This window comes from Rhopalosiphum maidis, chromosome 1, assembly GCF_003676215.2.
Source record: "Rhopalosiphum maidis isolate BTI-1 chromosome 1, ASM367621v3, whole genome shotgun sequence".
NCBI classification, from domain to species: Eukaryota; Metazoa; Arthropoda; class Insecta; order Hemiptera; family Aphididae; genus Rhopalosiphum; species Rhopalosiphum maidis.
Genome location: NC_040877.1, coordinates 3,912,429 through 3,940,183, shown reverse-complemented (window position 1 = coordinate 3,940,183; position 27,755 = coordinate 3,912,429). Strand labels below are relative to the sequence as shown.

Here is a 27,755-nt window from a genome sequence, read left to right as displayed (position 1 = left end):
TATTATTATTATTATTTTCCTTAATGTGGCACTCGAGACTAATATAACACTGTGTACAAGTGTACAAGTGCGTGTGTGTTGTGCAGTCGTTTATAGATAAGAACAGTAAACAATTTTTGATCTTCGTCAAACATTTTTTTTTATTTTTCGTACTGCAGTCAGCAATAAGCGTTCTGTACGATCAGTTCGAATCACAATATAAAAGTAATAATTATGGTCGGCACTCGTTCATCGTTATTTTGTCTGCTCTGTACGGTCCTGATTTTTCCCCTCGGCGGTAAATACAATATTATTTATTTTAGAATTTTAGATACACTGTAACTATATAAGTTCTGTAGTATAAATATTTATTTTATACAAAATACGTGTGTATATTATTTATACGCGTGCACTTATTTAAAATATGTGAATTCAAATATATAAAACATGAGTGTATCGTCACATGATTTTTTTTTTTTTACTTGATTTTGATTTTAGATTCAAACGCGTTAAGCAAATTTGGAAATCAACAACAAAAAAATTCCGTAAGTAATTCAAACAATGCAACGCGCAATAAATATATGCTATTCTCAACCCCGTATAGGTATGTTACTTGGTTGGTACCTAAACCTACATATTTTTTATATACCGCCCAAACATCATACATGCTGATTTATCGATGCTGATTTAAAAACCTGTGTTGTTCTGCTTTTGGAAAGTCGTCGTATAATAATATCATACACGCGATTGCACTTTTTAAACTCATACCTGCTTTTATTCACTCTATTACATGCACTATACCGTGATGCCGTTTAGTATTCCCAAAGAATGTCAAATATGTATAACGCATATTATTCAAACACGTTTTGATGAATCAAACAAATTATCTGTAAATAAGGATGAACGGCACTCGTTGCTCTTGCGAGTATTTGGGCATATCAAGAAACGAGCACAGAAATATTATCTAATATTTTCTTTAATTACAAATTGCGAAAAAATATGACCGTAATTAATACAAAAGCAATATGACGTATATTATTATAAGATAAATAATCAATATTATAAGATGCGTTGTTTTATAATAAACAAGACGGTACTTTTGTGTAAAAATGTTACACAACAATTTCTGCACTTCGCTTTAATATGATATGATATGCGTCAGGAATTGTTATTTATAATATAATGTATGTAAATACCACGATTGCGTTTGAAAAGGTACCTCTACGTCTGAAATAACCGAGATTGTCAAAACTGAAAATTTTAATAATTAATTAAACTCATGGGTAGAGAATAAAAAGTTAAATTAACTTAATAACATTTCTCTTTGCAGTAGTTTATAAATCAAACTGCACCACCACAATATCTATAATTAATTAATTTATTATATTACTATCGTGTAGATATAGTAGTCGTCTGTAGGTACTATATGTTATAATAAATTCGCAGGTTCTAACCACGAACACAATACATCGCACTGGTAAATTACCGTATATTTCTGTATAGTAAACTTTAAATGATTAATTCTCATTTACACGAAAACACCCGAACGTTCACAGTGGTACTATTATATTGACAAACAATATGATGTGACGATGTCTTATTACACAATACCTATCCTGGCTATGCAGTATACATATTATAATAATATGACTGAAACACCTATGGCTATATAATATATGTATATATATATATATATATACATTCAATTATAAGATAACCTCGTATCGTCGCTGTGTTTTAAACGAACCAATATAATATTAAATGTATATATATATATTGTATGTATAGTTATATATTTTAAAAACCACCGAAAAAAACATTGTAAAATAGAATAATATTTATCTTATAGGAGAACCTACATATTTATACCCAATACAATAGCTGAAAATGTTTTATTTATTTTTTTACTTTTCATAAATCATACACCTATTATAAAATTGATAATAAAATTCACATTTTTCGTGCGTCAAAAATATTGTTGCTTTTGCAATTGTTTATACTGATGAATCTACTGTTGTATAGTGTCTTTGTAGCGTTTGTGTATTCTATACACGCAATATGGTACTACTGCACAGTTGACCGTTTGATCCGTATGAATACTGATTGGATTAAAATTCAATTTCACCTTAATTATCAAGTTCAATTAAGTGCAATACATATAATTTTCATCAGACCAATTAAATAGGATAGTTTGATTTAATTAAATAATTAAATATCGTTTAACTGTGGTACGACTAATCTCTTGCAGTCATCCAGATAAAAATATACAGATATCTGCTTAGTTTTGTCCGATGCTGGATATTAAAAATTACGTCTTAATAATAATCTCATATTCTTCGAGAAGGCAATTATAGTGTGATCACAATAAAAATAATATGTTCGTAATAAATCATTATTGAATCTTCATTACATAATATTATTGTAATATTGACAAAACTTACTTATTGATCGGTGATTATCATTATTAATTGTTGTTGTACTTTTTTTTATATGCATAATAATTTAAATATTATTTATTATCACATATTATATGTATTATGTATATTGTATAGTGTTGAATAATCGAAAAAAAATGTTTATTATTGTAGCATAATAATATATTAATCATTATATCATATAAAATCTATTGTACCTATAATAATATATGCGTACACCAAAATGTTGAACATCATTATTTTTTATTTGATGGTTAAAGACTATCTGTAATTTCCATTTTCATAAAGTTTTGTCGTTCCGTTTGAAAAAAAAAATTGAGTATCCTAATAGCTAAAACATGATATAAATAAATTGCTTAATATAAAAGACCGTATAAACGATAAACAGCCCTACGTATTGTGTGCTTTAGAGCCAACACTATATTAGATTAGATATAATAATGAGATCAATAGTTAAGTTTCATATTACATGTTGCCGTTGTAATCATATTAAATATAAATTATGATGATTTACACTTTACATAATATCGATGGCATTAATTGATATGATTGAAAACAAAAATATTTGTTACATTCTAATCAGGTGATGTCACGAAAACTAACTAATGTACTATAAACCAGTATCATAAATATATTATACAAAGTTACCAACTGTCTTAGACTCGGTAATTATGACGTTTTTCATTTAAAAATTATCTCAATTTAATAAATATAAAATAAATACTGATAAGTTTAAGTTTGATATGATACCATATTAAATGGTTTTATGATAAATTTTCAAAAATTGTTAAATAAATAAGAATTTAATTCATATTTAAAATATTATACACGACGTTTTAAATGAAAAATAAATTAATTTTATTAGATTCGTCGAGTTTGGAGTACTAACAATTCAGGCTATAATAGATTTTATAATTTAATGTAACTATAAAAAAATACATATTTACAATTTAATTAATTAATAATGTAGGTATATAAACACTATATAATTTACATCATATAATACTTCATTAATTTTAAAAAATAAAAATAATAGGTAAAATATTTTTAAGCAAATATTTTGAATTGCACATGATATTTACTAGACATGGTAGCCTATTATATCACGTTTTGTCAAGAGTTAATTATAAAAATAATAATAGCTTGATATTTAAAATAATATAACTAATTTGACTATAAAACTTTCTGATAAACAAAAACCACCAATTGTATTCTAGTATGTATTTTAGGTAATTGATGAAAGTTGAGTTTTAACCGTAACACATAGATTAAGTCACTGTCTATATATATATATACATATATTATATTATATGCATCTGTATATGTATATAAATAAAATAAAGGCTTCTGCGTTTGTCTAAAACTACTGAATCCATTTATATATACCATACATATTACATATGTATATCGCAGATAGTTTTTCAATAAAAAACATACTAAAGTATAATATTATACTCCAAACCCAAATCCTACTACCGAAAAAAATGAGCGATGCAATAAATATAAGCTCGTGGTTATTTAATTTCACAAATATACATAAAAATATACATACATACGTACATACATACATACATACATACTTATATGCATATAAAATATACATACTCTAACGTATGAGTACCTAACCATCCGGGCAAAGTCAGGTAATAGAACTGGTTATATATATATATAATGTGCGTGCAAAATATTTATCCGAATTTTGAATAGACAGCATCATAACATATTACGGTAGGTACCTACTATGGAATTGGGTTAAACTTAATATAATTACGTTACAACAATCGTAACTCACAAGACTCATCCACGAAGATTTAATTACAATTCCGTCAGATTAAAATAAAATTGTACTTACATAGTATAATAACATTATAATATGCTGTTCAGCAATAATATCTATATTAGTGATTTATGAAACTTTTATTTACTTTAATGATTTAACGTTTTATAGATTTATAAATTACGTACAATATACATCTTATACAATCGCAAAAGTTTTTGTGTAGCTATAATGCATAATGTTTATAACAAATATAATATTTATTATCGATTAGAATCGAATTTCTAAATAACTAATGTTACTTAAATTTTTCCTAGATAGTGACAATTGCTGCTTTATTAATTCTAAAAAATTACTTACGTTTAAAAATAACAGTTCCATGCAATTAATCCATTTTTAAACAAGGTTGTAGATTACTGTTATCGTTATTAGATCAGAATCTGATGGTATTGATAAAATCATCTATAAATTGTTAATTTTGTAAAAACTTTTATGTCATATTGAAATGATTAATAAAAAAACAAATATTCCGAGATGATGGTTGAATGTAACGTATAAAAAAATCACCCGATATCATTTAAAATTTTTAATTGTTCTTTATTTAGATATTAGTAATTGGTAATTACCTACAAGTTACAAATTATCTTAATAAAATTAAAACGTTTATTATTAATATGATAAACTTTATTTTCAAACAACGTTTTTAGTTGTTGATTAGAGATAAAATATCACCAAGCATGAAAATAATAATGTACTTGTTAATATTTATTTAAAACTATAAAAAATATCGGTAATCACTTAAGAAAAATATCTTATCAAAAATATGATATTTAATAATTAATTTAAAGTGTAGATCACGAAAACAAAAAAAAAATATCGCAGTACTATGCACTTTTAAGTATCTATTATAATAATTATTTAATAATCTGCTTATATGTTTTTACTGAATTTAAATGAAGTAAAACCATCCAATTTTATAACATTTGATTCTCAACATATATTTACGATAAAATATGTTTTTTAATAATATTTTATATTAAGTCAACTTAAAATTTGTAACATTCTTAAAATATTTAGTATCATTTAGTGCGAATAATAACCACGTAAAAATATATTAGAATATATTTCTAGTTTAAAATGACTACGTGTTTAAGGTCACAAAATTCATCAGATTCAAAGATAAATAGAAAATCATAAACATTTAAACTTTAAAGAAATTAGAAAATGGAGGCATATTATTCCCATATTTGTTGTTTATTCGTAAAGAATGAAATTTAAAAGTATTGAGTAGCTATATCTATGAATATTTTTGTTTAGCACGAACTCGGACTTGGAGCGAATGTCGTGGGCCATGTAGTTAACGGCGATGAAACAGAAGAATATCCATTTAAAAAGGCATACTATTCGTATAAAATACAATCGAATGAGGTAAATAATAAAAATTTAAGCGAACTTCTAAAATGGTTGTTACGTGAAGTACAAAGTGGTCCATTTTCCCGTGTCAGTTAAACGAGAAAACGGGAAAATACGGCGGCGTCTGTACCTGTAGTCATTTTAAAACGAAAACAATCGACTAACGTTAATATTTTCAGTTGTTAAAAGATGTACGATTAGACCCGCCAATCGATTATGTAACACCTAAAGGATACAGTTTAGTGTTGGAACCGATTGTTCATTTTTGTCAACATGTAGATGACAGTATTATACAGAAATTTTCTGCATTCGGATCGAAAGACAAGGTGTACATCAACATCGACGACGATTTAAGAGATATATCAACCAATGATTCAACTATTGTGTATAAACTCAAGGTAGGTAATCAAAGAAAATTATTAAATAAAAAAAAAATCATACACACAAACTACACCAAATGAATATATAAAATATATGTTGTATTTTTTTAAATATTTATGTGTGAGTGTAAATAAAACAATAATTCAGAAAAGCGTCGGCTAACAATATTGCATTGTATATTATAACATTTCATTTTTGACGGGTGTACAATAATGTTATATTATCTTTAACGAAATCATATGATATAGAGAGGGTTAACAAGTTATCGGCATTTTAAAAATAAGTGTGTTAAGTATTAATATTCGTATTATTGGTATTTCATTTCAAGTGAAAGAATAATGTTGATTTTAAAATTTGGTATTGCATTTTATATCTAATAATAACTGTGGTTCAAATAAAACGATTTAACAAAATTTTAGTCAAGACCAATCACCAATATACAAATTAAAACAATTTTATTTTTCATTATCATGAAATAATAATGATTCTTATTTGTAAGAACACTCTAAATAGAGAAGTTCAAAAGTTGCGGAACTATTAATATGTTATACGTATCATTATACTATGTCTAATGTATTTATTTCAAATATATATATATTTTTTTTAAATTATACTGTTATTTAATTTTATAATAAAAATAAAAACATTTACATTTTAGGCAATAAACAATGTTAATTTGACTACGGTTGGTGGTTCTACTACTGTACTCATCAGAATTGTTGAATTTTTACCCATGCCTGGTAAATATTCATTTTACATACAGTTTTTAAAATATATATTTTATACAATTTCAAATCTGTTATTATAGACACCGTACTAGCGTTTGAAGAACCTAGTTATTCTTTAAATATGGCTTATGGTCACAAAGGCAAAGTTTTTAAATTTAAGACCATAAAAACCACACACAAAGCAAAAGAAAAAAACACGGATTTGGAATTTGAAAAACAACCGGAAAACGATAAATATTTTTCAAAAAACGAATACTCTTTCAGGGGAAATTACAGTTTGGAATACGTACCTGGTATTATTTATTATTAAATTTAATAACAAAAGATTGTTTTATACATTTTTCCTGCACTATAGAGAACATTGAAAATTTAATAATATACTATAATCAATTTAGAACCACTTTTAACAAAACTGAGAGTTAATGATGACGGCGAATTAGAGGTGTTGGGAAGTATCGATGAAGGATATCACAGTTTTGACGTCGTAGCAGTGGATTATGGTCCTAATTCTACTACTATTTTAAAAGCTAGGTCCAAAGTAATATACATATATAAATAAATTATTTTTTAACCAAATATTTTACCGAAAAATATTTTAATTCCTTTACTTTTGTCGTTTTTTTCACAGGTCTACATGTTTATCGACAATATAGCGGCGTGTAGTTCAGACATGTCTAAATTCATTAGAGCTTTTAGTAAACACTATATAACCGAAGAAACTAAGCTAATAACAGCTGTTCCGGGAACTGAATCGAGCGGACAATGTATATTTTCGATAACACATCAATTTCCGTTTGGTGGTAAGTGCATAATATAACAATATCATATTAAGTTAATTTCTAATTTAGCCTAAGACTATCATGATAAGATAAAATATTATACATTCTGTATACTGGATAATTAATTTAACTAAAACTCTTATTATTTTAATAATTATTAACTTTTTTGAGAAAAAATTTTTAATATAATTTTATTAATTTTAATTCGTTAAAAATAATATATTTTTTTAAATATATGGTTTTATTTTTTTATTTTCGTATTTAATTGTTTTTTTTCTATTATAAAAAAAATATTCCAAAGCAGAATAATAAAATAATAAAAAAATATCGAACTTAAAATAAGCAATTTATGAGTTATGATTAAAGTTTAGAAGAGTAGAGTATGAAGTGGAGTACTACCCGCAAAATGTTAATCCACTATCTACTTATCTACATTTTGAATACTTATATCTAATAAGTTACTTTTCCAAACTTTGATTTTCATCGATAAAAATACTGCTTAAGAATATGAAGTTAAAAATAAATGTTGTCATTCAAAATAGTAAAATTCTTGTTAAAAAATCATGACAATAAAAAAATATTAAAAAACATCTTGTAACAATTCAAAATCATGTCAATAAAATATTTTCAAAAACGATAGTTTTTTCTGAAAGATAGTTTAGAATATAGTTAGTAAGATAGTTTAAACACTACAACACCTATTGGACTTGTATCAAATCATTTAATAAATGCAGAGCGAAATCATAATTTCACAAACTACAATATTAATATTATACAATACAGCTTAAGTTATTATTCTGATCCCTTTAGTTATATAAGGCGATGATAAACCACAACCTGGCCTAAACTAAGTCCGTATAAAAACAGGGCAGAAAATCTAGATTTATGTCAGATAACGAATTACCTACCCACCCAATATTTTGAGTACACGGTCACATTCATATATAAAATACTGCTCGCAGAAACAGCGGTCTTGCCTGTTATATAAGTACTAAAATAATGCTTCCACAACGTCATTATAATTAATTATTTACGTATAATTCCACAGTGTTATAGTCGTATTAATAATATACACCTACTTATTATTTTAAACATGTAAAAACTCGACACGACGAGAAAATACATGACTGTAGTCGATTTAAAGGTAGCGATTTACTTAAATCTGTAAATTCGACAGTAGTAACTCTTAATGATAAAAAAAATAAAAAAAACGTATACAAATTGTTTTTCTTATTATTATATATATATTACGGACATCGGACATATGACATAGTTAAATTGATATCAATAGCAATCAATAACAGTTAATAAGAATAAAGATGCCCTTCCCTTATTAACATTTAATTGAATATTAATTATTAATTAATAGGCAAAGTAGGTATTATTTATTTTTGAACACCACCCGTATACGGCGGTTCGTATTAAACGCCGTGTTTTTATTTTTAAATATTATACTATTATACACTGCTCATAAATTTCAATATTTATTAATATTATTCGTTAAACATGACCGATTATGATCGAAATATTATAATAGCATGTCGATTATTATCGCTAATATGTACGAGTTAGTATAACATAAAATTACAGACATACGATATTCTAATTATTTCCCTACGCGTATAAAATATTAAAACATAATAATTAAAAAGTAACATACATTATTTTGTAGTATTGCAACAACCACGTGTCGACTTGTATAATATTATGAACGCGACTAAAACATTAAATTGTACACAGTGTAAGGGGCCAACGACTGTGTAAAAGCAACTTACTGTAGTACTATAATCGTATTTTACTGTCTCTACTATTGTATTATATTGTACTATTACCAACTACTATTGTAAGGTGTAATATTGACGCGATGAGATAAGCGTAGTGATAGTCTTAGTAATATTATTAACGTAAATCTGCGAACGTTTCTCAAGGCGTTAAAAGATTATTTGTTAAGATTATTGATTTTTACTATTAGATACAATAATAATATACTTAATATTATAATTTAAAGTTTGCAGAAACTTTAAGAATATCTTTATAAATTTACGTTTCAGAAAACATTATAGATTGAATCTAATTGTATAGGTACTGCTGCGAGATGAGTAATTAACCAATACGAATGTTTTTCGAGCAGTTTATCACATGTGACTAAATATAAATATTTAGTATATACATATATATATCACGAAACTTTAGATTGATTTTTATAATTCTTCAGAAAAATGTGTGGTTTACTTCCATTTTTCACGAAATCGATTTTAGTTATTATTTTGTTCATTGAGAGTAACTGTTGTGACGTTTTATACCATTATTCAAGAATGTAAAAGTTGAATTTAGTAATTCATGTTAAGTAATCACAAGCGGTTATGTAAGTTTTAAAGTTTAAGATGGTATGGTGGCGGGTAGAAGAGTTTATTATAATATATACACTATAATACAGGTTCGTGCTTTTGTTAAGAACTAGGCAATATATCATACAGGAAATAAAAAACATAATATTATATATATTTTTTAATTATACCTATTAAGTTTTATGTATTCCGTGATTATCAATATCTGTTCTTAAAATTTAAAAAAATAATTGTATTTTCTGATAAATATTCTGTAGTTAGTGATAAGATAATTATCCTATACAAACATGTGTAAATTACTCGAGGCAAAACATAATATCCTGAAGTGTACTGAAAATATTGCACTTAGGAGAGAGTATGCAGTAGACGTTGTAGCTTTCGCACAGATTTTCTGATTTTTATGCAAGAAAAATGTTTTCTCTCCCCAAAACAATAAATATTATATCTTTATTTTTTCAGTCTAACCGAAATGTGAACTTCAAAATTTAAATTCTACTGCGATATTGATCATATTATTTTTATAAAAAAAAATATCAGACCCGTTTGCTGGTTTCACGATGTGTGTACCTATGCGGAGTCTGCATAATAAGAATACTTTTGTACACAGGTCGGTCATATTATATTGTACCAGCGCAATACCTACGGACGTGCTCGTAACGATCTTACTCTCAGATTGCGCGAGTCATCCCCTGGGGGTTCGTCATATCGTTTGTCTGGAAAAAAATCTATTAAACATAATATGGCTACCTACATAACAATTTTATACTTTTAATATCTTATATCGCATATGCATAATACTATTGTATTTCAATATTACTGTATTATATTATTATTATAATTTCAGCTCGCGAAAAATCCATCAGCAACAGTAGGTACCTACCCTATGAAATCATTAATTGTTAGTAAGACAATAAATATTATAAATAGTATTAAAAATATGATGCACTAAAAAAACTAAACAAAAATTGTTTTGTGCATAAAAATCAAAATAATGTACTGATCCATTTGAAAATTACGATTATAAATATTCGATTAAATAACAATCAAGTTGAAATAAAATTTAAAATTGGATTTTAGTATAAATGCCTTAAAAATCCTAAAATCTCTATACAATTCATCTCAAATTTGAATCGTCAAAAATATAAAATTAAAACTTTTTATTCTAATTCAAAACTACACGAAACGTAAATATTATAAAACATGCATTGTGTAATCGAAATCCAAGCATTAATTATTAAGTATAGATACCTATCCTGGACATGTAGTATTAAATACTATTATTCATCATAAAGACTTGTCAAAAACAAATAATAATTAATATAAATTATTATTATAATAGTGGTGATTTTTGTTTTTTTTATTGATTCGAAATAATTCCAATTTTGTCATACCTATAAGGCTATCAAATCATTTATATCAAGGCGTTGACATTAAATACATATTATGAGCAATAAGTACATCAGATATCTGAAATGGTTTAAGTACAGACAAATACATTATTATTATTATTATTATACGCAAATTCTAAATATTATTACCCATAGTAATTGTATCGAATAATCATTGTAATTCCATTAATACCGATATATTTATCTATCGCTAAATTAAAATGGCTATGTAATATCAATATACTACTAATTAAAGAAAAATACAACATTCAGTATTATAACATACCAATTCTTATAAACAAAATGAACTACACTATTGCGTATCAAAAATCTCATATAGTGACTATTAATAGTATAATATTATCTTACCTATTATAACTAATGTATGTTTTTATTTTATCTGGTCATTAATGCACAATTGCTCGTATTTTCGACGTTTACTATTGTTTGTTTATTTTTTTGAAGATATGTTTGAACTTATTTAATAAATAAACTACATGAAAATATTCAATATTGTAACATTTAATCAATTTTTAAGAAATTAGTTATAGCTCATAATAATAATATGAAATACAATGTATTCTTCAATACATTATTCTTGTGATTTCTTTTCAATTATTTCTTTTACAAACTAAAATGCATTTTACGACTTGCGGAAGTCAGACCAATAAGTGACCGACGCCGAGAGAACCCCAAACAATAACATTTTATGTGTGTGCGTAAGCACAGCGTCGTTATAGTTTCTAGTCGACACAGCGTTATTACTTATTATAGTGTATTTAACTGCAGTTGTCATTACTGGTTGTTTATAATATTATTATATTGTTAGAAAATCGTCTCACGAGAACCCTTTCACCCTTGTTTACGATATAGCATTCTACTCTATATTATTATACACGGACATGGCGTACATAATATTATAAAAGTTTAAGTCTGTATAAATAGTTTATGATGGAACTATAGGCCTATTATTATAGACTATAGTAAAATATTAAATGCGATAAAAAGCATTATTTTATTTTTGACGCGAAGTGAATGCGCAACTGCAGATTTTTATTAGGCAGTTAAGACAAATAATCAACCGAAATACTGAATTAATTTTTTGTGAAATTATTGATCTTCTAAAACGCAGCTGTTTTGTCCACGTGTATCTTGAAGAAAGAAGTATATTATACACATATATATATCGTTGTGTATTAGTGTACAAAACTATACACTGTACATAATACGTAATTTATTTACATAAGTAATGGATTCGTAAAATAAACGTATTCGAGGTGGAAGGGCAGGGTCATCCAAGACGAACGGATTATTATAATAATAGATATAATTGTTCGAAATCGCATCACATGAAACCGTTTCGAAAAATTTCTCTGCATACTTTTGGCTAGTGCTAAGCAAGTGGTGAAGGGTGGAGGGAGGCAATGTGATTCCGTCGATTTTCTCTCAAAGCTCGTGATAATATTATATTATACGTCCGTGTCACTGAGATGGAAATGACGAGTAAAAGTAGTATAACATTATTATATTACGCGTGCGTATATAACAACTCGAAGCGGCGGCAGAGATGTAGAGCTACATCCGGATATACGTCTAGCTTAATAATATTTGTCTATTTACCCCGCCTCGAGCGGTCGAAATGAAAAAAAAATTGGCACATATCGCATTCGTATACTTGTTTTTATGTATATACGAACGTCGCTGTTTATGCAATACACACTTATACGCACTACTAACTATATGTAATAATTCGAAAATAATATTTACATATGCATTATGAAATATAATCATACCAAACAATAATTACAGAGTACATACCTTCAATCTTATAGTATATAAAATGCGTATTGATATTTTCTTTCCGGTTTCGTATTTGATTTCTTATCTCAAAACCAATATCGCTCGTCGTCGGAAAAATAATATCACATATTGTACAATACGATTTTATGTAATCCGGTTGTGTATAATACGGCGCCTGCTTGTATAACAACACAAACAGACCTATCTTAGGTTGTCAAAAAACACCTTTTTCGTGTAAATATAAAAAGTTTGAATACAAATATTCGATTAAATGTTTTCATTAGAGTTCGAACATTAATTCTCTAAATTTAACTATATACCGTCACAATAACTGCATGTGATATGCACTTATGTTTTTATTTCATCTCGAGATAATATTTACATTTAGAATACTCTATTATACGAGTACTATAATTTCAAATTACTTTTTATCAAATATCGATATGATTATTTACTCTTCAGGGATATAATACAATCAAAAATAAATAAGTAATTCGGTGTACTTATATGTGTTATTAGTCATGAACTCATAGCGTGACCCGTACTAGATTAAAATTTCTAAAATCATTAAAGTTTTTAATACGTAATAAGTCTCATGCACCATAAAATGTCCGTATTTTTTCGCTTTGAAAGTAATTTGTACTTTACCTGCAACAACACATATTATACGAGCAAAAAATAAAAACATACAAATAAAAACCAATTTTAAACCTGAATAATTATTACGATTAATATATAATAAATGATATATTATCAATTAATTAATCATTATTATCATCGAATCATTCATCACTCATCAACTTAGTTTTTTATGAAAATAATTCACGGTCATTATACAATAGTTATTAGTTATTAATATAAATTCACGTTCTATGTGTTATTAAGTATTAAGACACGAAATCAAAAGCACAAATTAATTGTTTTTTCTAAGAGTTTGAAAAAACGCTTTCCGTGGATAAAATATTATTTCATGTATCTCAAAAAATCTAAAAATGAAACTTAGATAAGATATTTTTTATATATTTTACAAGTGATTCATAAACACGAAGATTCAAACGTAAGCAATTAGGCGTAATCGGCATTCTTATGTAAAGAAAAATATGATTATCTCAATAAATTAGCTAAGTACAGAAGAAGGCATCACAAAAAAAAATGATTATATCGAAGAATGACGAATGTAGAATTTGTTTTTGAATGGCGAATTATCTTATGATTTGTGATTAGTACAATCATTTAATGGAATCCCATTAATCATATAAATGCAATAAGTGTTGTTTAATTTTAATTATTATACCGTTATTAATAATTGTAGACATTTTTAGCTCTAATTGTTTTGGATCTATTTAAATTAGATTTTCATATAATATCTAAGTGCGCGTCAGTATTAAATTATTACGTATACAATATTCTCAGGTTTGGGTCTCGTTGAATAGTCTCGATAGATTTGGCCGCGACGGCCTGGTACAACTGGTATACCACCGCAATATTGTATTAATAATTATAATTATAATAACAATTTTATTACACATTGCATTTACTATTATCTTAATAAACATGTAGAGTTTATTGAATCCCGCGGCCGCATTTTCTTATCGACCGCAAACTACACCGTCTAGCTGCGCAGTTGTCCGAGCAAACGAGTTCCGACGTTAATGTGCAATGTGCACCGTATACATGTCATATTATTATATAGATACATAAATACGACCACTGTAATATAATAATATCTTTTCACTCTTAGATTTGCGTAACACATTTTTATTTCATTTATACACATGTGTCAGTGAGCGCGCTCGTGTGTCAGTATATACGTACATTTATACACGTGGTTTGGCAACAAACGTTTTAATTATCCCCAACGGAATATCGAATGAGATGAACGTCACTCGTGGCACAATTATAACCAGTGGGTATAAAGAGGTGTACCGATGGCCGACACGTATATGTAACATGTATAAAGTTCCTCCCCCTAATCATGGTCAAATTAAATCGGGCAATTGTGAGTAAAGAAGATCGATTTGCAAATAATTGGAAGTTGAGAATTTTCAAATTTTTAAGTTAATTGATTCGTCAAAATGGCTAAAATGAGCACTATGTTCCTGTTTTCATGAGGTGGTACTAGGAAGTTAGTTTTGATAACCTAAATTGAACGTCGTCCGAATGGTTGAAACCAACCGCTCCCAACTAGCTAGTAGCAATCTTACAATAATATATTTAAACACATCAAAACGTTTGCCCCTTGATTGGGATCTACAACACTATATAATAACTGTTTTTTTTAAAAAAAAATTCTATTAGATCATTAACATTTTTTATAAAATAATACGCAATATTATTGTGTTATGGCGTCGGTTAAAAGGATTTTACCAAACCTATTTTTAAAAAACATATTCTGTCTTGAATACGATTATACTTTTTATTTACGTCATGACGTATTGTGTAAACATATTTGTATGAAATGTAAACGTAATTTAAATGTATTTTATCGTCGTAGTATCTGTATCGGACGATCTATTTAACGTAAAATACTCATTATTTCAGAAACTATAAATAATTTATCAAATTGTATTCCTTATGAATACTTTGATGTTTTATGCATCGAAATACTCCGAATAGTTTTCTACCGTGGAATATGAAATTAAAAATCTATAATATGTTGTTGTACAAAAAAAAAACTTTAAAAAATAAATATTATTTTCATGTAAAAGAAATATTTTCAACATTTTTCTATTCTAGCTTATTCTGAAATAATGAATATTTTATGTTAAATGGATCACTTCGTTTGTGCTTTGAATCTATCAACAGGTACATATTATATTATTATTATGTATCAGTCCATATTGATTTTTTTTCTTAATACTTAATTAAAAAAGTTACTAATAAGGTATAATATTATAATGTTTTAGATGAGTAATTATATAATCGATTTCTCGTTATACCTATCATGTATAACATCACATCAAAACTCCTAATGTTCATATTGATTTTCACTAAAAAATTATTAATTTTATTAATTTTTTTTAAGTAAATAAATAAACGTTTTCGTAAATAAACAATTGTTCTTAACATATTAAAAAATAATCAAACATCTTGATATCAATACTGAGGATAAAAATAATTTTTATAAGCTGGCAGTTATAGATTTCTAAAAACATTTAAAAAATCATGCGTTAATACTTCCTCGAACTAAAAATAAAAAACTGCAGTTAAAAATTAAATTATTAAGGTGACTAATATTAAAGTGATATTTACGACTGTGGAAGTGAAATCCAATAACTAAATGTTTGTGCTTCTAGTATAAATACATATTTTGATGACTTAAAATCACGATTGCAGTCGATTAAGAAAATAGTAGTTATATACGTAGATAATAGAAACAACCATTGTTTCGTAATTATGTAGCTCTAAACTTACTTATTAACACTTAATATTAATATGCCTATGATTAATAACATAATACATAATATAAACAACTTATAACTTATAAATAATTTACAAAATAGTACATAACTTAAGAATCAATCTCAAACATTAGGATCACGATTATAAAACGCTCAATACTGATAATAAATTGATAGGATAGCCTATTTGAAATCAATAGCTCAATAAGCAAGACTAGACTTATATTATAGGAAATCCTTCCCTGCCCTCGTAGCAATAACTATCATTATATAAAATAAAATATGATCTAATTTTAAAACAAAACACTGTATTTTAACGCGATTCGCAGTGGGCGCGGACTTCTTCACCATCGACAAGAAATCGGGTGCTGTGCACGTGAAAAATCCCATCGATCGCGAGGCGTACTCGTTCGAAGACATGGAAGAACCGTCCGTGTACCTGAAGTTAAAGATTCACTGTCCTCCGATGGACACTGTACCCGCCACCCAGCCACTACACCTGTCCGACGTGGACAACATCGTCTACGATCCGACTACCACGTTGGTGCAGTTGGTCATCGTCGACACCAACGACAACGTGCCGGTGTTCGCCGACAAGCACATAATAGTCGGGTATCCCGTGCTGGACGTGGCCAACACCATTATTCCCAAACACCTACTGCAGGTCAAGGTGAATAATTGACGACCGATGGGTATTGTATGAATTATTATTGTTGCAATCGTGGTAATAGTTTCGCTTTTATCGGTTGAAAGGGAAAACAAAAAAAAAAAAAAAACGAAAAAATGCAATACGACGAATTAACGAGAGTAATGACCGATCCCAAATTTTTTTTAGCAAACCTATCAAACTAGATACATGATCGTATAATGTAAGTACTCTAAGAAAAAATACGTCGCAAACATACTATATATAATATTATATGCGTATTGTATACTATAGACATACGCAGTACGTTGACACAGATTTCACGTATACTTCTAGCAGTTGATATTTTTCTTGGCTGTTTTCGTGTATGCGTTAAAGTCTATTGAAATAATAATAAGACAGCCGATGTTATATAATCACGGGTGAATGAATGGTCAATAGAAATTATCAAATCAGCTGGAAGTTGAACGCGGTTATCGGTATACATCTCTATTCATTGATTATCGAGACAATCACTAAACTCGAGTCATTCGATTAATATGCGAAAATCATTGTCTTTCTGTGCTCGGATTCGTGTACAACAGGTCCACCGGGCTAATTTAAGATACCTAAAAATTCGCGTTATATGTTTAAAATAATGATTCTGGTACTTTTTAACGGTCAAAACAAATTTGAGGTTTTTAGTCCTTCCAAATAAAAAAGGAGCGTCGTCGGATCAGATAAAAATCCGTCTTGTATTAAGTAATAGTAAGTATATATTAATACTCGTGCCAGTGTGTGCGTATCAAGTTTTCGCATCAACAGTACGTGTGAAAGTAAAACGTTTTATCAAGTATCTACTTTATTATATTATACACCAACACTAAACATAATATATAGGAATTAATGTGAGGCATACACATGTACGGTATGTTATTATTATAGCGATAAGTCTATCGACGTTTTAGATAAATCGTGGTCGACAATTTTGGAGAACTAAATATTATGCATGTTATTAATTATTACACTAGTATAATATTATGATATATAGCTATATTTAAATGTGCATATATCATCCGCGAAAACGTACGAGGTCGATCGATATTATTATTATCGTACACATTGACGCGGTTATGATTTAAAATTGCGCGCGGGGTCTAGGTCGCGCACGACATAAATTTACTGTGACCGGACATCGGAAACGTTGCTGTACTGAATACAGAATATAACGCCGTTTATTAGAACGTAAAATGTGTTTAAGTTGGTCTAGTTTATAATAGTATACGCAGACATTCAAGGAGAAATAGACGCCTTAAATAGACAACAGTGACGATGACGACGATGGTGCGATTATTACATGGCCGACTTCGTTCAGGTTAAATTATAAATTATAATATCGCATATTATTATATTTCGTGCACCTATACTAGCTGTAAAAATAATACTGCTCCAGCGACAACGATGGCAGTGGTCATCAAAATTATCATTTTAAATGTAATTATATATTAAGCGATCGTGTATTACCTCAAACGTCCGAACAATCAGTATAGATACACATTGATAGTATCAGCACAAGTGTCTGTGTTATACAAGGTCATCCACCGACCAGGCTCATCCCATATCTCTTTTGAATAATGCGGTTATTCAATACCTATTTAAAAATATATTTTAGTTGGTAAATCAAAAAATACTCTTTCGAATTTTGATTTAAGAACATTGAACATTTTGTTTTTTTAATTATCTAATCAATAATTTACATTAAATAAGGGGAAAGGGGGTTTTCGTTTGAAAAAAGAAATATGTATCACCATAGAACAGACACTCATTAAGTAATTTTAAGAAATTTTAAATAATAAGGTCTTAATGAATATTGAACATTTCCAAAAATAAAAATATGAATAAATGTATCTATTACTAAACGAAAAAACGGGGTGAGTATGCTTAGAGAACCATGCTGTATACCTCAATACCACGTATAATAATAGTATATAACATTATTATCGTTTTGCTAAGTTGTACATCAGAATGTATTATTATTGAGAACCCATAATAAAAAAATCACCCGCGGCCGACGTGTTTATTTGAATTTAATTTTTTGCAATTGCGTTTTTATGTCTGGTCCGTTTTATTATTATTATCATTATTGTTGTTCTTGCTATTTTGTTTTCGTCGAACCATGATTAATCGACCGTCGAGAAGAAAGTCGTGTCGCTTAAGTTGCACTCTGTGGAAGTACCTATTATATCTAATTCTTAGGCAAGCTATATATAGGTATGCTATATAGGTACTGCTGCACGAAGTATAATAATATACATATTATAATATGTGTGTGTGTGTATGTGTGTGTACACACATAATTGAATAATTATTATTGCATCCATTGTTTTCTGTGTACATTTCATTATTATTTATATTATTACATATTGTCCGGCTGTGTAAACAATTATCGACGTCAGCCTCTTCTTTTTGACCTTTGACAGTGACAGTGTTTATTGATTTTTGCACACGTATAAAAAACGATAAATTAATACTGAGCCTATAATATACATAGTATACGATGGCAGTTATTTATAACGTATATTATACAGATTGTACCAATAAATCGATATTTTAATGGTAATATTACAACTAATATATTATTATATAATATAAATATACTATACAACATAAATAGTTTATAATATATTGTATTACTCTATGGCTTAGTGTTTACTACTTACTCCACGATCTGACAAGTGTTTGAACATGTGCAAAATATAATCGTAAACACTAATATTGATTTCGTTTTACCCATATACAGGGTCTTACAAATTTCCCGTGATAAAAATTGTCGAAAATTAAATTTTTTCTCATGTCATTTATACCATTTTTGTAATACAAAATGTAGAAAACACTGTATATAATATATAACGGTAATTTTTTTTAGATTAACGATAAGTGAAGTGGAGTAGCCTATTTTAACTATCATACACTACTCCACTCCTCTAAACATAAAAAACTTATAGTAGCAGTTAATAACTTCTTGTTCGAAATTTGATTTTTATGTATAGAAATACTCAGAAAAAATTATGCTAGTATGGAATGTGAAGTTAAAAATTAAAATAAATGCCATTTACCAAAGAAAAATTACACAAACACTTTTAAAATTATCATCATAAAAATGGTAAAAATATAATTTTTTAACGACTTCAAAAACATTAATGGTTTTCGAAATAATAGGTTTTGTACGTTAAAATAGTCACCATGTATATCTGTCATCTGAAGCACTATAAAATAGTTTTATTAATATACCAAATTATTCTTTAGCAAAAAAATCGATTGATACATATATCGATTTTTTTTTTAAATTTTATATTGCATGGCTATAAATTATAATACTACTAATCTATAACAAAAACAAATAAAGAAATAATGTTTTGAAAATATTTATAATACCTAAATAGTTTTCAGCATATTTTAAACTCTTCACTATCACGGTCGGTTCGTTTTATATTGTTAATTCATTATTTTTTTCGAACATTAAATTTTAAATATTTATCGCTGCCACTAAGATTGATTTATAATTTAAATATAATTTATGGTATTACATATTGTTATGGTATTATTTGCATATACTTCAGTATATTATTTTGCAGAACACCGGTATAAAATTTCTACGAACTTATGTACCAAGAATACTATTTTTTATTACCTGTTCGCACATTTATTCATTTTCACAATGTTGATTAAGTATATGTACTGTCTCTCACAAGGCCGCAAATGTTACAATTGTTGAGAAAATGTTTTAAAAATATTTGTAAAATACTGAATACACGAAGACTTAAATTTAAAAATGTGTAATAGCAAAGCAAAAAAAAATTACACGTATTTCTATATTTTACTTCATTAAACAACTCTCTTCTTGTTAATATTCAAGAAGGCTGCAAGTACTTAAAAAGGGTATGTTTCTTGTGTTAAAAACTCGGAGTTAAAAAAAAAATAAATAAAAATAATAAAATGAAATATTAACTTAAAGTTATAAATATACAAAAATGTATAATATATATTTTTTACTGCTATGGTTTAATTTTTTTGAACAGTAACATCCATATCTTACATTTTACATAGTCATATTTTTCTGAAAAAGCTTTTAAAATATATGCCTACCCTATATACTATTTAGTATTATCTAAAATTCAAACATTAGTAATAAAAAAGCTAGTAATAATTTTAATGTATAATTTACCTACTTTAAAATATGTATTCAATGTACAGATTATATATATCTATACCTACGTATATAATATATGCTTGCACTGTTTCAGCGTCTAACCCGCCACAGGTAAATTTTAATATTGTAATTATTATTAATGTGATATATAATAATACAGTTCTCGAAATTAAACCATTAATATTTCAATTACACTTACCGAAAACCCCACGCAATAACATGATACATTTTGATCGTTTTCAGTTCAAGAAATTGATCTGTTTGTACTTATACTATTGTATTGCGCATGATACAAACATAGTAACACATAACACAATAGGAGGTTACCAACAGTGCAATAGTTAATAAAATGTATGCGTAATTATATGTATTATGTGCGTATATAACGTATATTAATCGGTAGGTCGGCTTCACACTCGTCATATTTATATTATTGAAACATCATTGAAGAATTATTATTTTAGGCAAGTTATAGAAAATAAATCCTTAGTATCAGATAATTGCAGGACACAACATAAATAGTGATATTTATAGTATGTCGTGCAAAGTATCATAACACATTTTTTATCCCTGTAATTTTTAATAGTAAATAAAATCCGACAAATAATACTACTCATATAATAAATTGTTACTTTATTTGTGTTAGAATATAACTATAAGTCAATAAAACTAGTATAATGAATTATTAATGTGTTCTATGGTGCAAAATTAAAATATTAGTTAGCATTATTGATCTTTTTTAAGAAATACATAGTATATAATTAATTATTAATCAAACTAATTAATCAGCTCAAAAAATTCAATAAAATAGATAAAATTCAAGTACTTAAGTAAATTAAATAATATAAACATATCCTTTTAAGTATATAAGTAAATTATTTCATTAAAATATGCTACGTAGTTCGTAGATGAAATTTCTAAATATTCAAGATAGTTTGTGGATAATAATTTTAAAAAATGGATTTCAAATATTATGGGGATAGAATGTATACCATTGCAGCAAAACATATAATACAAAATACAAACATAATGTAAATAAGTTGATTATGCATTTACCATTTAAATTATTATTGAATGCATAAAATATCACGATGTAGAAACGTTATTAACCAACTATACCTAGGTATAAATATTTATGATAATTTTTCCCGAGCCTTTATAGATTTATCTGAATAGAATCAAATATATTTTTGCTTATTTGCGTTTTTTGGCATTCCAAAAGTGAATATATAAGAGTTTTTTTATTGAGTATTTAATATTTCATAATATTATAGTAATATTGTACATTAAAATGATAACTATTTCATATTTTGTCTTTACGTCGTGAAATATTTGTATTTTCGCGTTTAGCAACTATCGTAAAAACTCAATGATGGTTTTAAGGTTTCTTAAAATAACTAAGTTTACTTTTTCACATCAAACTTTTTTATTGAATTCCGTTCAAAAATTTCCAAAAAGTTTTTTAATCTTTATACTCTTCGTACATATTATTTTGTCGTTATGAATGATACATATTATTTTCTATCAAATATAATCTACAGACAAGACAAATTGTGTAAACATGTTTAGCTGATCGAAACTTCTCAAATTACTCCGAAGAAAAGTAAAAATTAATTTTTACAATAAATGTCTTAAAAAAATATAATATATAATACGCTCAATGCGTGAAAAATACATTTATGTAATGCGTACACATGATATTATTATATAGTAGGTATTGTACAAAAAAATTACTGTCTGCTATTTAAATATATGAACGTGCAATGACGATGATGAATGGAATAATACAAAATAATTATTACAAAACATATATAATGATAAGGTAAACATTTTTTTTTCTTTTTGAAACAATCCGACGGTTTTTGGTTTTAGGCGACAGACAAGGACGCGGGAAAGCACGGAAAAATACAATACTCGCTGAGAGGAGACGACGCTAACGACTTTATCATAAACTCGGAGACAGGAATAATATATTGTATGAGTTTGGTGGACGATAGCACTGCGAACAAAACATTCGAGGTGGTGGCCAAGGACAACGACGGCAAATCCGACGGATCAGAATCTACAATGACTATTACCGTAAGTATCAGGATCGATATAAGCATCACAACGTATGATATACGTAAAATAGTATATTGTGGTCGTTTCGTTCAGCGATCGAGGGATCGGAGCAAAAAAATGTATAAAATGGAAATGTGATATTCACAATAGAATTTTAAGATAACGCGATGTCGAGCATAATATAAATAAATAATTATGAAAAAAGCGACCTTAAAATTGGACTTTTGTCGGACGGTTTCAGGTGAAGTACTTAACGTTCTCGGACGTTGTCCGGGTGAGCGTCCAGTTCAGCTCCACCGAAGACCCCGCGGCTATCGAATCCCAACTGTCCGAAATATCAGGAGTCAGAATTATGTCGCTCACCAACGACGTGATCAACACGTTTACGGGCGGACAGTGGCGCGCCGAGAGGCTGTTGACTGTTTACGGGGTGAACAACACGGATGGTTCGGTGGTGTCGGCGTCGGAATTAGAAAAGTCAGTGGAAATAATCTATAAAACAAAAAATATTTGAAAAAAAAAATTAGTTTAGCCGGTTTTGAAACGGTTAAAACGTTTTATTTCGCGATCACAATCGTTGGTAGAATTTTTGAATCGACACAGATCGTTTATTCGAATACGGGGTACTGGTGGATATCATGAATGTATAGTTCAAACCTTAGCTTGAAAAAGTTTTTATATTTATTTATCTTTTTATTTAAATCATTATATTTTTATACGCTTCATCAAATATGTTATTATAAAACATCGTAATATATATGTATATGGATATTTTTAGGAATTTAGAACACAACACCAAAGTGTTGGGTATCATGAAATTATACAATACAAATTCCGACGGCGAGACGAGCACCGTGATGTCCTTAGTGTACGCAGCGATGTTTTTCTTGATGCTGTCCATGGTAGCCGTGGGGCTCCTATATTTTGGATACGTCAAGTGAGCACATATTATACAATATATTATCATTACTTATAATTTATTAGGACTAAGATTTATATGCACTGTAAAATAATCTGCACAGATATAATAAAATATATTCTATTAACTTACCGATATTTTCTAAACTATCATTAAACGAAATATAATCGTGTAAAAAACATCATTTAATTTTGAAAAAAATTGAACAAAGTTAGTTGTTGTGTAAACAATAAGTTAGATAATTTATGGTACTCTTTTTTTAAACAAACTCACAGAACTTTCATTTTGTTTTCGTTAAAGACAAAAATACTGATTTAATGAAATTGAAATTACAAACGTAATAATATGACGTGACATCCGACCTTTGGACTACTTTCTTTTCCATAAAACGTGTATTTTTCGTGTTTATATTTAAAATATGCAATAACATTACGTTTTATACTTAAAATATACGAAGTAATGCAAAATAAAAAAAAATTTACACCATGTACGAATATCGATGATCGATACTTTGTGGACATGACTGATAAAAATATGTGTGAAATAACGCCGCAAAAAAAACATACCATTGTACATAAATCGTAGTCTTAATATTATTTTACATATACCTACGTGCGTAATATGCGTATAATTTATACTGACACGCGAATCGCGTTAAAAATTTAAAAACTTCTTAAACCGATTTTCGTTAATAATATTTATTGCCGCTGTCAGTCATGTGTTATTGTTTTATGCTATAGGAACGGCCGTTATTTGTCGTGCATTTCCAGTCCGTCCACGACGCCGCTGAAAGACGATATCGAAAACATGTGAGTACAACGGGTCATAATAACTTGGCCATTTATCGCTTGAATGCTCCACATAATGATATTATTATAAAAATAATAATTATTGTATGTAGTATATATATATATATATATATTATACGGGTACCGCGTGCATATTGCGTACACGTAATATTATATCATTGTACGTCCGTTTAAACCAGTTTTTTATAATTTTTTTTTACAAACGTTCGCAGGAGTCAGAGCAACTGGATTACGACTTTCAACAGAACCAATCTAACGTCTAACAGAGTGCGATTCCCTGGGTGATTATAAAATTATTTTAAATTTATTTATACCAATATATCAGATTATGTAATTTCGATTTTCTATATTGTCCAACAACGCGGTGTTTTTTCTATTTTTCAGAAATATTAACTCCCAGACGGTGCCGTGCAGATCCAAAATCACGGACAACGCGACAGTCGTCGTGGAGAACAGCCTGTACGAGGCCATACCGCCTAAAGGAACCGCCGTCTTGGCCGTGAATAATAATTCCTCGATTATTAAGCTTGAGTAAATATTCAAGTCGAGTCCCGTATAATATACACTTAGAATAATATATTTCGTGGTTCGTGCAACATACATACATAGTTTTCTTTTCTTTTTTAGTTCTAAGGTCTCCTTCGAAGACGACTTGATAAAGTTAGAAAAAATGGACGAGGCGTTTTCGCCCACGGACGACTTATCTTTTAACTATTAAGTTTTGACTTCCGGCGGTAAAAAAATCACTTTAGTCTATACTGATATCAGTTCCGGTTCGACGTTTACATTTTTTGTCCGGATAAGCACACTTCGTACACACACTTCTATATAATATCTACATATTATTACCTATTATATACCTGTTAATATGATAATTGTATATTATTTTTAAAACACGTTTACAAGACCTTACAATACTTTTATGTTTGCACATGTTTTAGTCGTTCAAAAGTCACCTTGAATATTGATAAGTCCTTGCCCAATACTATTTTATGTTTACTCGGAAGCTCATTCAATTTTATTAAACCGTATACAATATCGATAGCGTTAAAAACCGTTACACTTTTTTTGCAAATAGGAGTGGTAATTTTTTCGATGATATTAATACGAACCTGTTATTAAATTCAACGATTCGCCAATTTCAAAAGCGCTTACCGATCACCTTGTAACACATTTATAATACCGATGCGGAATTTAATTAAGATAATAGCCCGTATACACAAACACTAGTAAAATCATTTATTGTGCGCATGTATGTATATTAGTATGTGTTTGTGTGTGCATGTGCATAGATCAATTTTTAATTATGATTAGTTGTGTAATTTTGAAATGTCAATTTACCATGAAAAAATCTGCTGCTCGTGGCTTGATTTAGGGTCAAAACGTGCTCGACTATATTTGCATTGTTGGTAGAAATTAATCTATATTAAAATCCTATTATCAAAACGATAGATTTAAAAACAAGCGAGTCAAAACTATTAAATTTATTGCACTATATTATAATACATTTAAGGAACGTATCATTAAACCGAGACTTGATGGCACAATATTTCGTGTTGTAACATTAAACATTAAAATATCATCTTTTATCTAAATATATAATATTGTAAGAGAACTATTTTATAATAAAACTGTATTAATTTTGTGGAAACTCAATAATATATTATTCAGATTATCAATCATCACTAACATTTTCAAATATTATACAATTTTTTTTTTTACTTTCATATTTTATTTTATAGCATAATATTGGTGTAGACTATAATTAATTTAAAATATATATTCTTATGTATAAGGCACTATACATACTAGTTAATTATATATATCGATCTCAATTACTTGTGGACTATCAATAAATATTAAAGGTTCCTTAAGTGTAACTTTATTTTTAAATGACGTGTATAAATATTAAAATTGTGTTTTTTTTTTATTATTTTAAATAAACCAGTAAGTCACTTATGTAAAAATCATACACACCACGTTTTTATGGAAAACTATGATTTCCAATAAATGTATTCATATTTCATGTGTCTACTAAAAAATGCTTAAGTCTGACGACTAACACAGTATCACTGGGAATATAATTTTTTTTACAAATCTGACATTCACAATTTACATAAGCAGTAAACACTAATAATTTTAAAAGATAGTTAATCATATCATAATTTTTATTCTTAAAGTAAAGCTTATTCTAGTAATTCTAGTATGTGTTATTGTAGTTGATAGTTTGATATAACTTTTATTCTTAATATTTGAAATATAATTAATTTATACCCACCTAATAATATTTATAATATTTATAAATTATAGGTGTACATTTTTGTTAGTATAAATTTAAGATTTTATTTTTATATCTTAGTAAACATAATATAAAGAATTGTATTATAGCATTTGAAAGAAATTAGTTGTAAAATAATATTTATCAATTATTAATTATGTATGTATGAATAAATGTTTAAATAAAAACATAAATCGTAGTACATTTTATATCATAAATGGAGCAACAAGTCTCAAATTTTCTTTATTTTTTTTCAATTATATTTTATATATCTCTGTATAGTAATATTTCCAAACTGTAGAAAACAAGATACAATTTTATATTTCAACTTCAAAGTCTAGTTTTGCTTAATGAGTACCTAATTTGTAGTCCACGTATAGTAATAATTCGTTATTCATCAATGTATTTATATATTATATCTATA

The 27,755-nt window shown here is 27.5% G+C and overlaps 1 protein-coding gene across 1 annotated transcript; it reads left to right on the top strand.

Moving 5' to 3' along the window:
* The first annotated feature begins 59 nt into the window (after positions 1-59).
* On the top strand, positions 60-26,738 carry LOC113550256. The gene is made up of 16 exons (XM_026951989.1): positions 60-277; positions 478-524; positions 5,509-5,619; positions 5,784-6,002; positions 6,644-6,725; positions 6,794-7,006; positions 7,109-7,251; positions 7,342-7,513; positions 16,759-17,099; positions 23,137-23,343; positions 23,567-23,802; positions 24,104-24,262; positions 24,985-25,053; positions 25,266-25,334; positions 25,438-25,584; positions 25,681-26,738. Exons 1-16 carry the CDS (start codon positions 214-216, stop codon positions 25,769-25,771), a joined length of 2,370 nt encoding a protein of 789 aa, XP_026807790.1. The 5' UTR covers positions 60-213; the 3' UTR covers positions 25,772-26,738.
* The last annotated feature ends 1,017 nt before the right edge of the window (positions 26,739-27,755 follow it).

Bases quoted from the DNA above. Each gene is read 5' to 3' on its own strand.
- LOC113550256 (XM_026951989.1), top strand. From the start codon at position 214: ATGGTCGGCACTCGTTCATCGTTATTTTGTCTGCTCTGTACGGTCCTG. The intron at 278-477 runs GTAAATACAATA...TTTTGATTTTAG, and splicing joins CCTGATTTTTCCCCTCGGCG to ATTCAAACGCGTTAAGCAAA. The intron at 7,252-7,341 runs GTAATATACATA...TTTTTTTCACAG, and splicing joins TTTTAAAAGCTAGGTCCAAA to GTCTACATGTTTATCGACAA.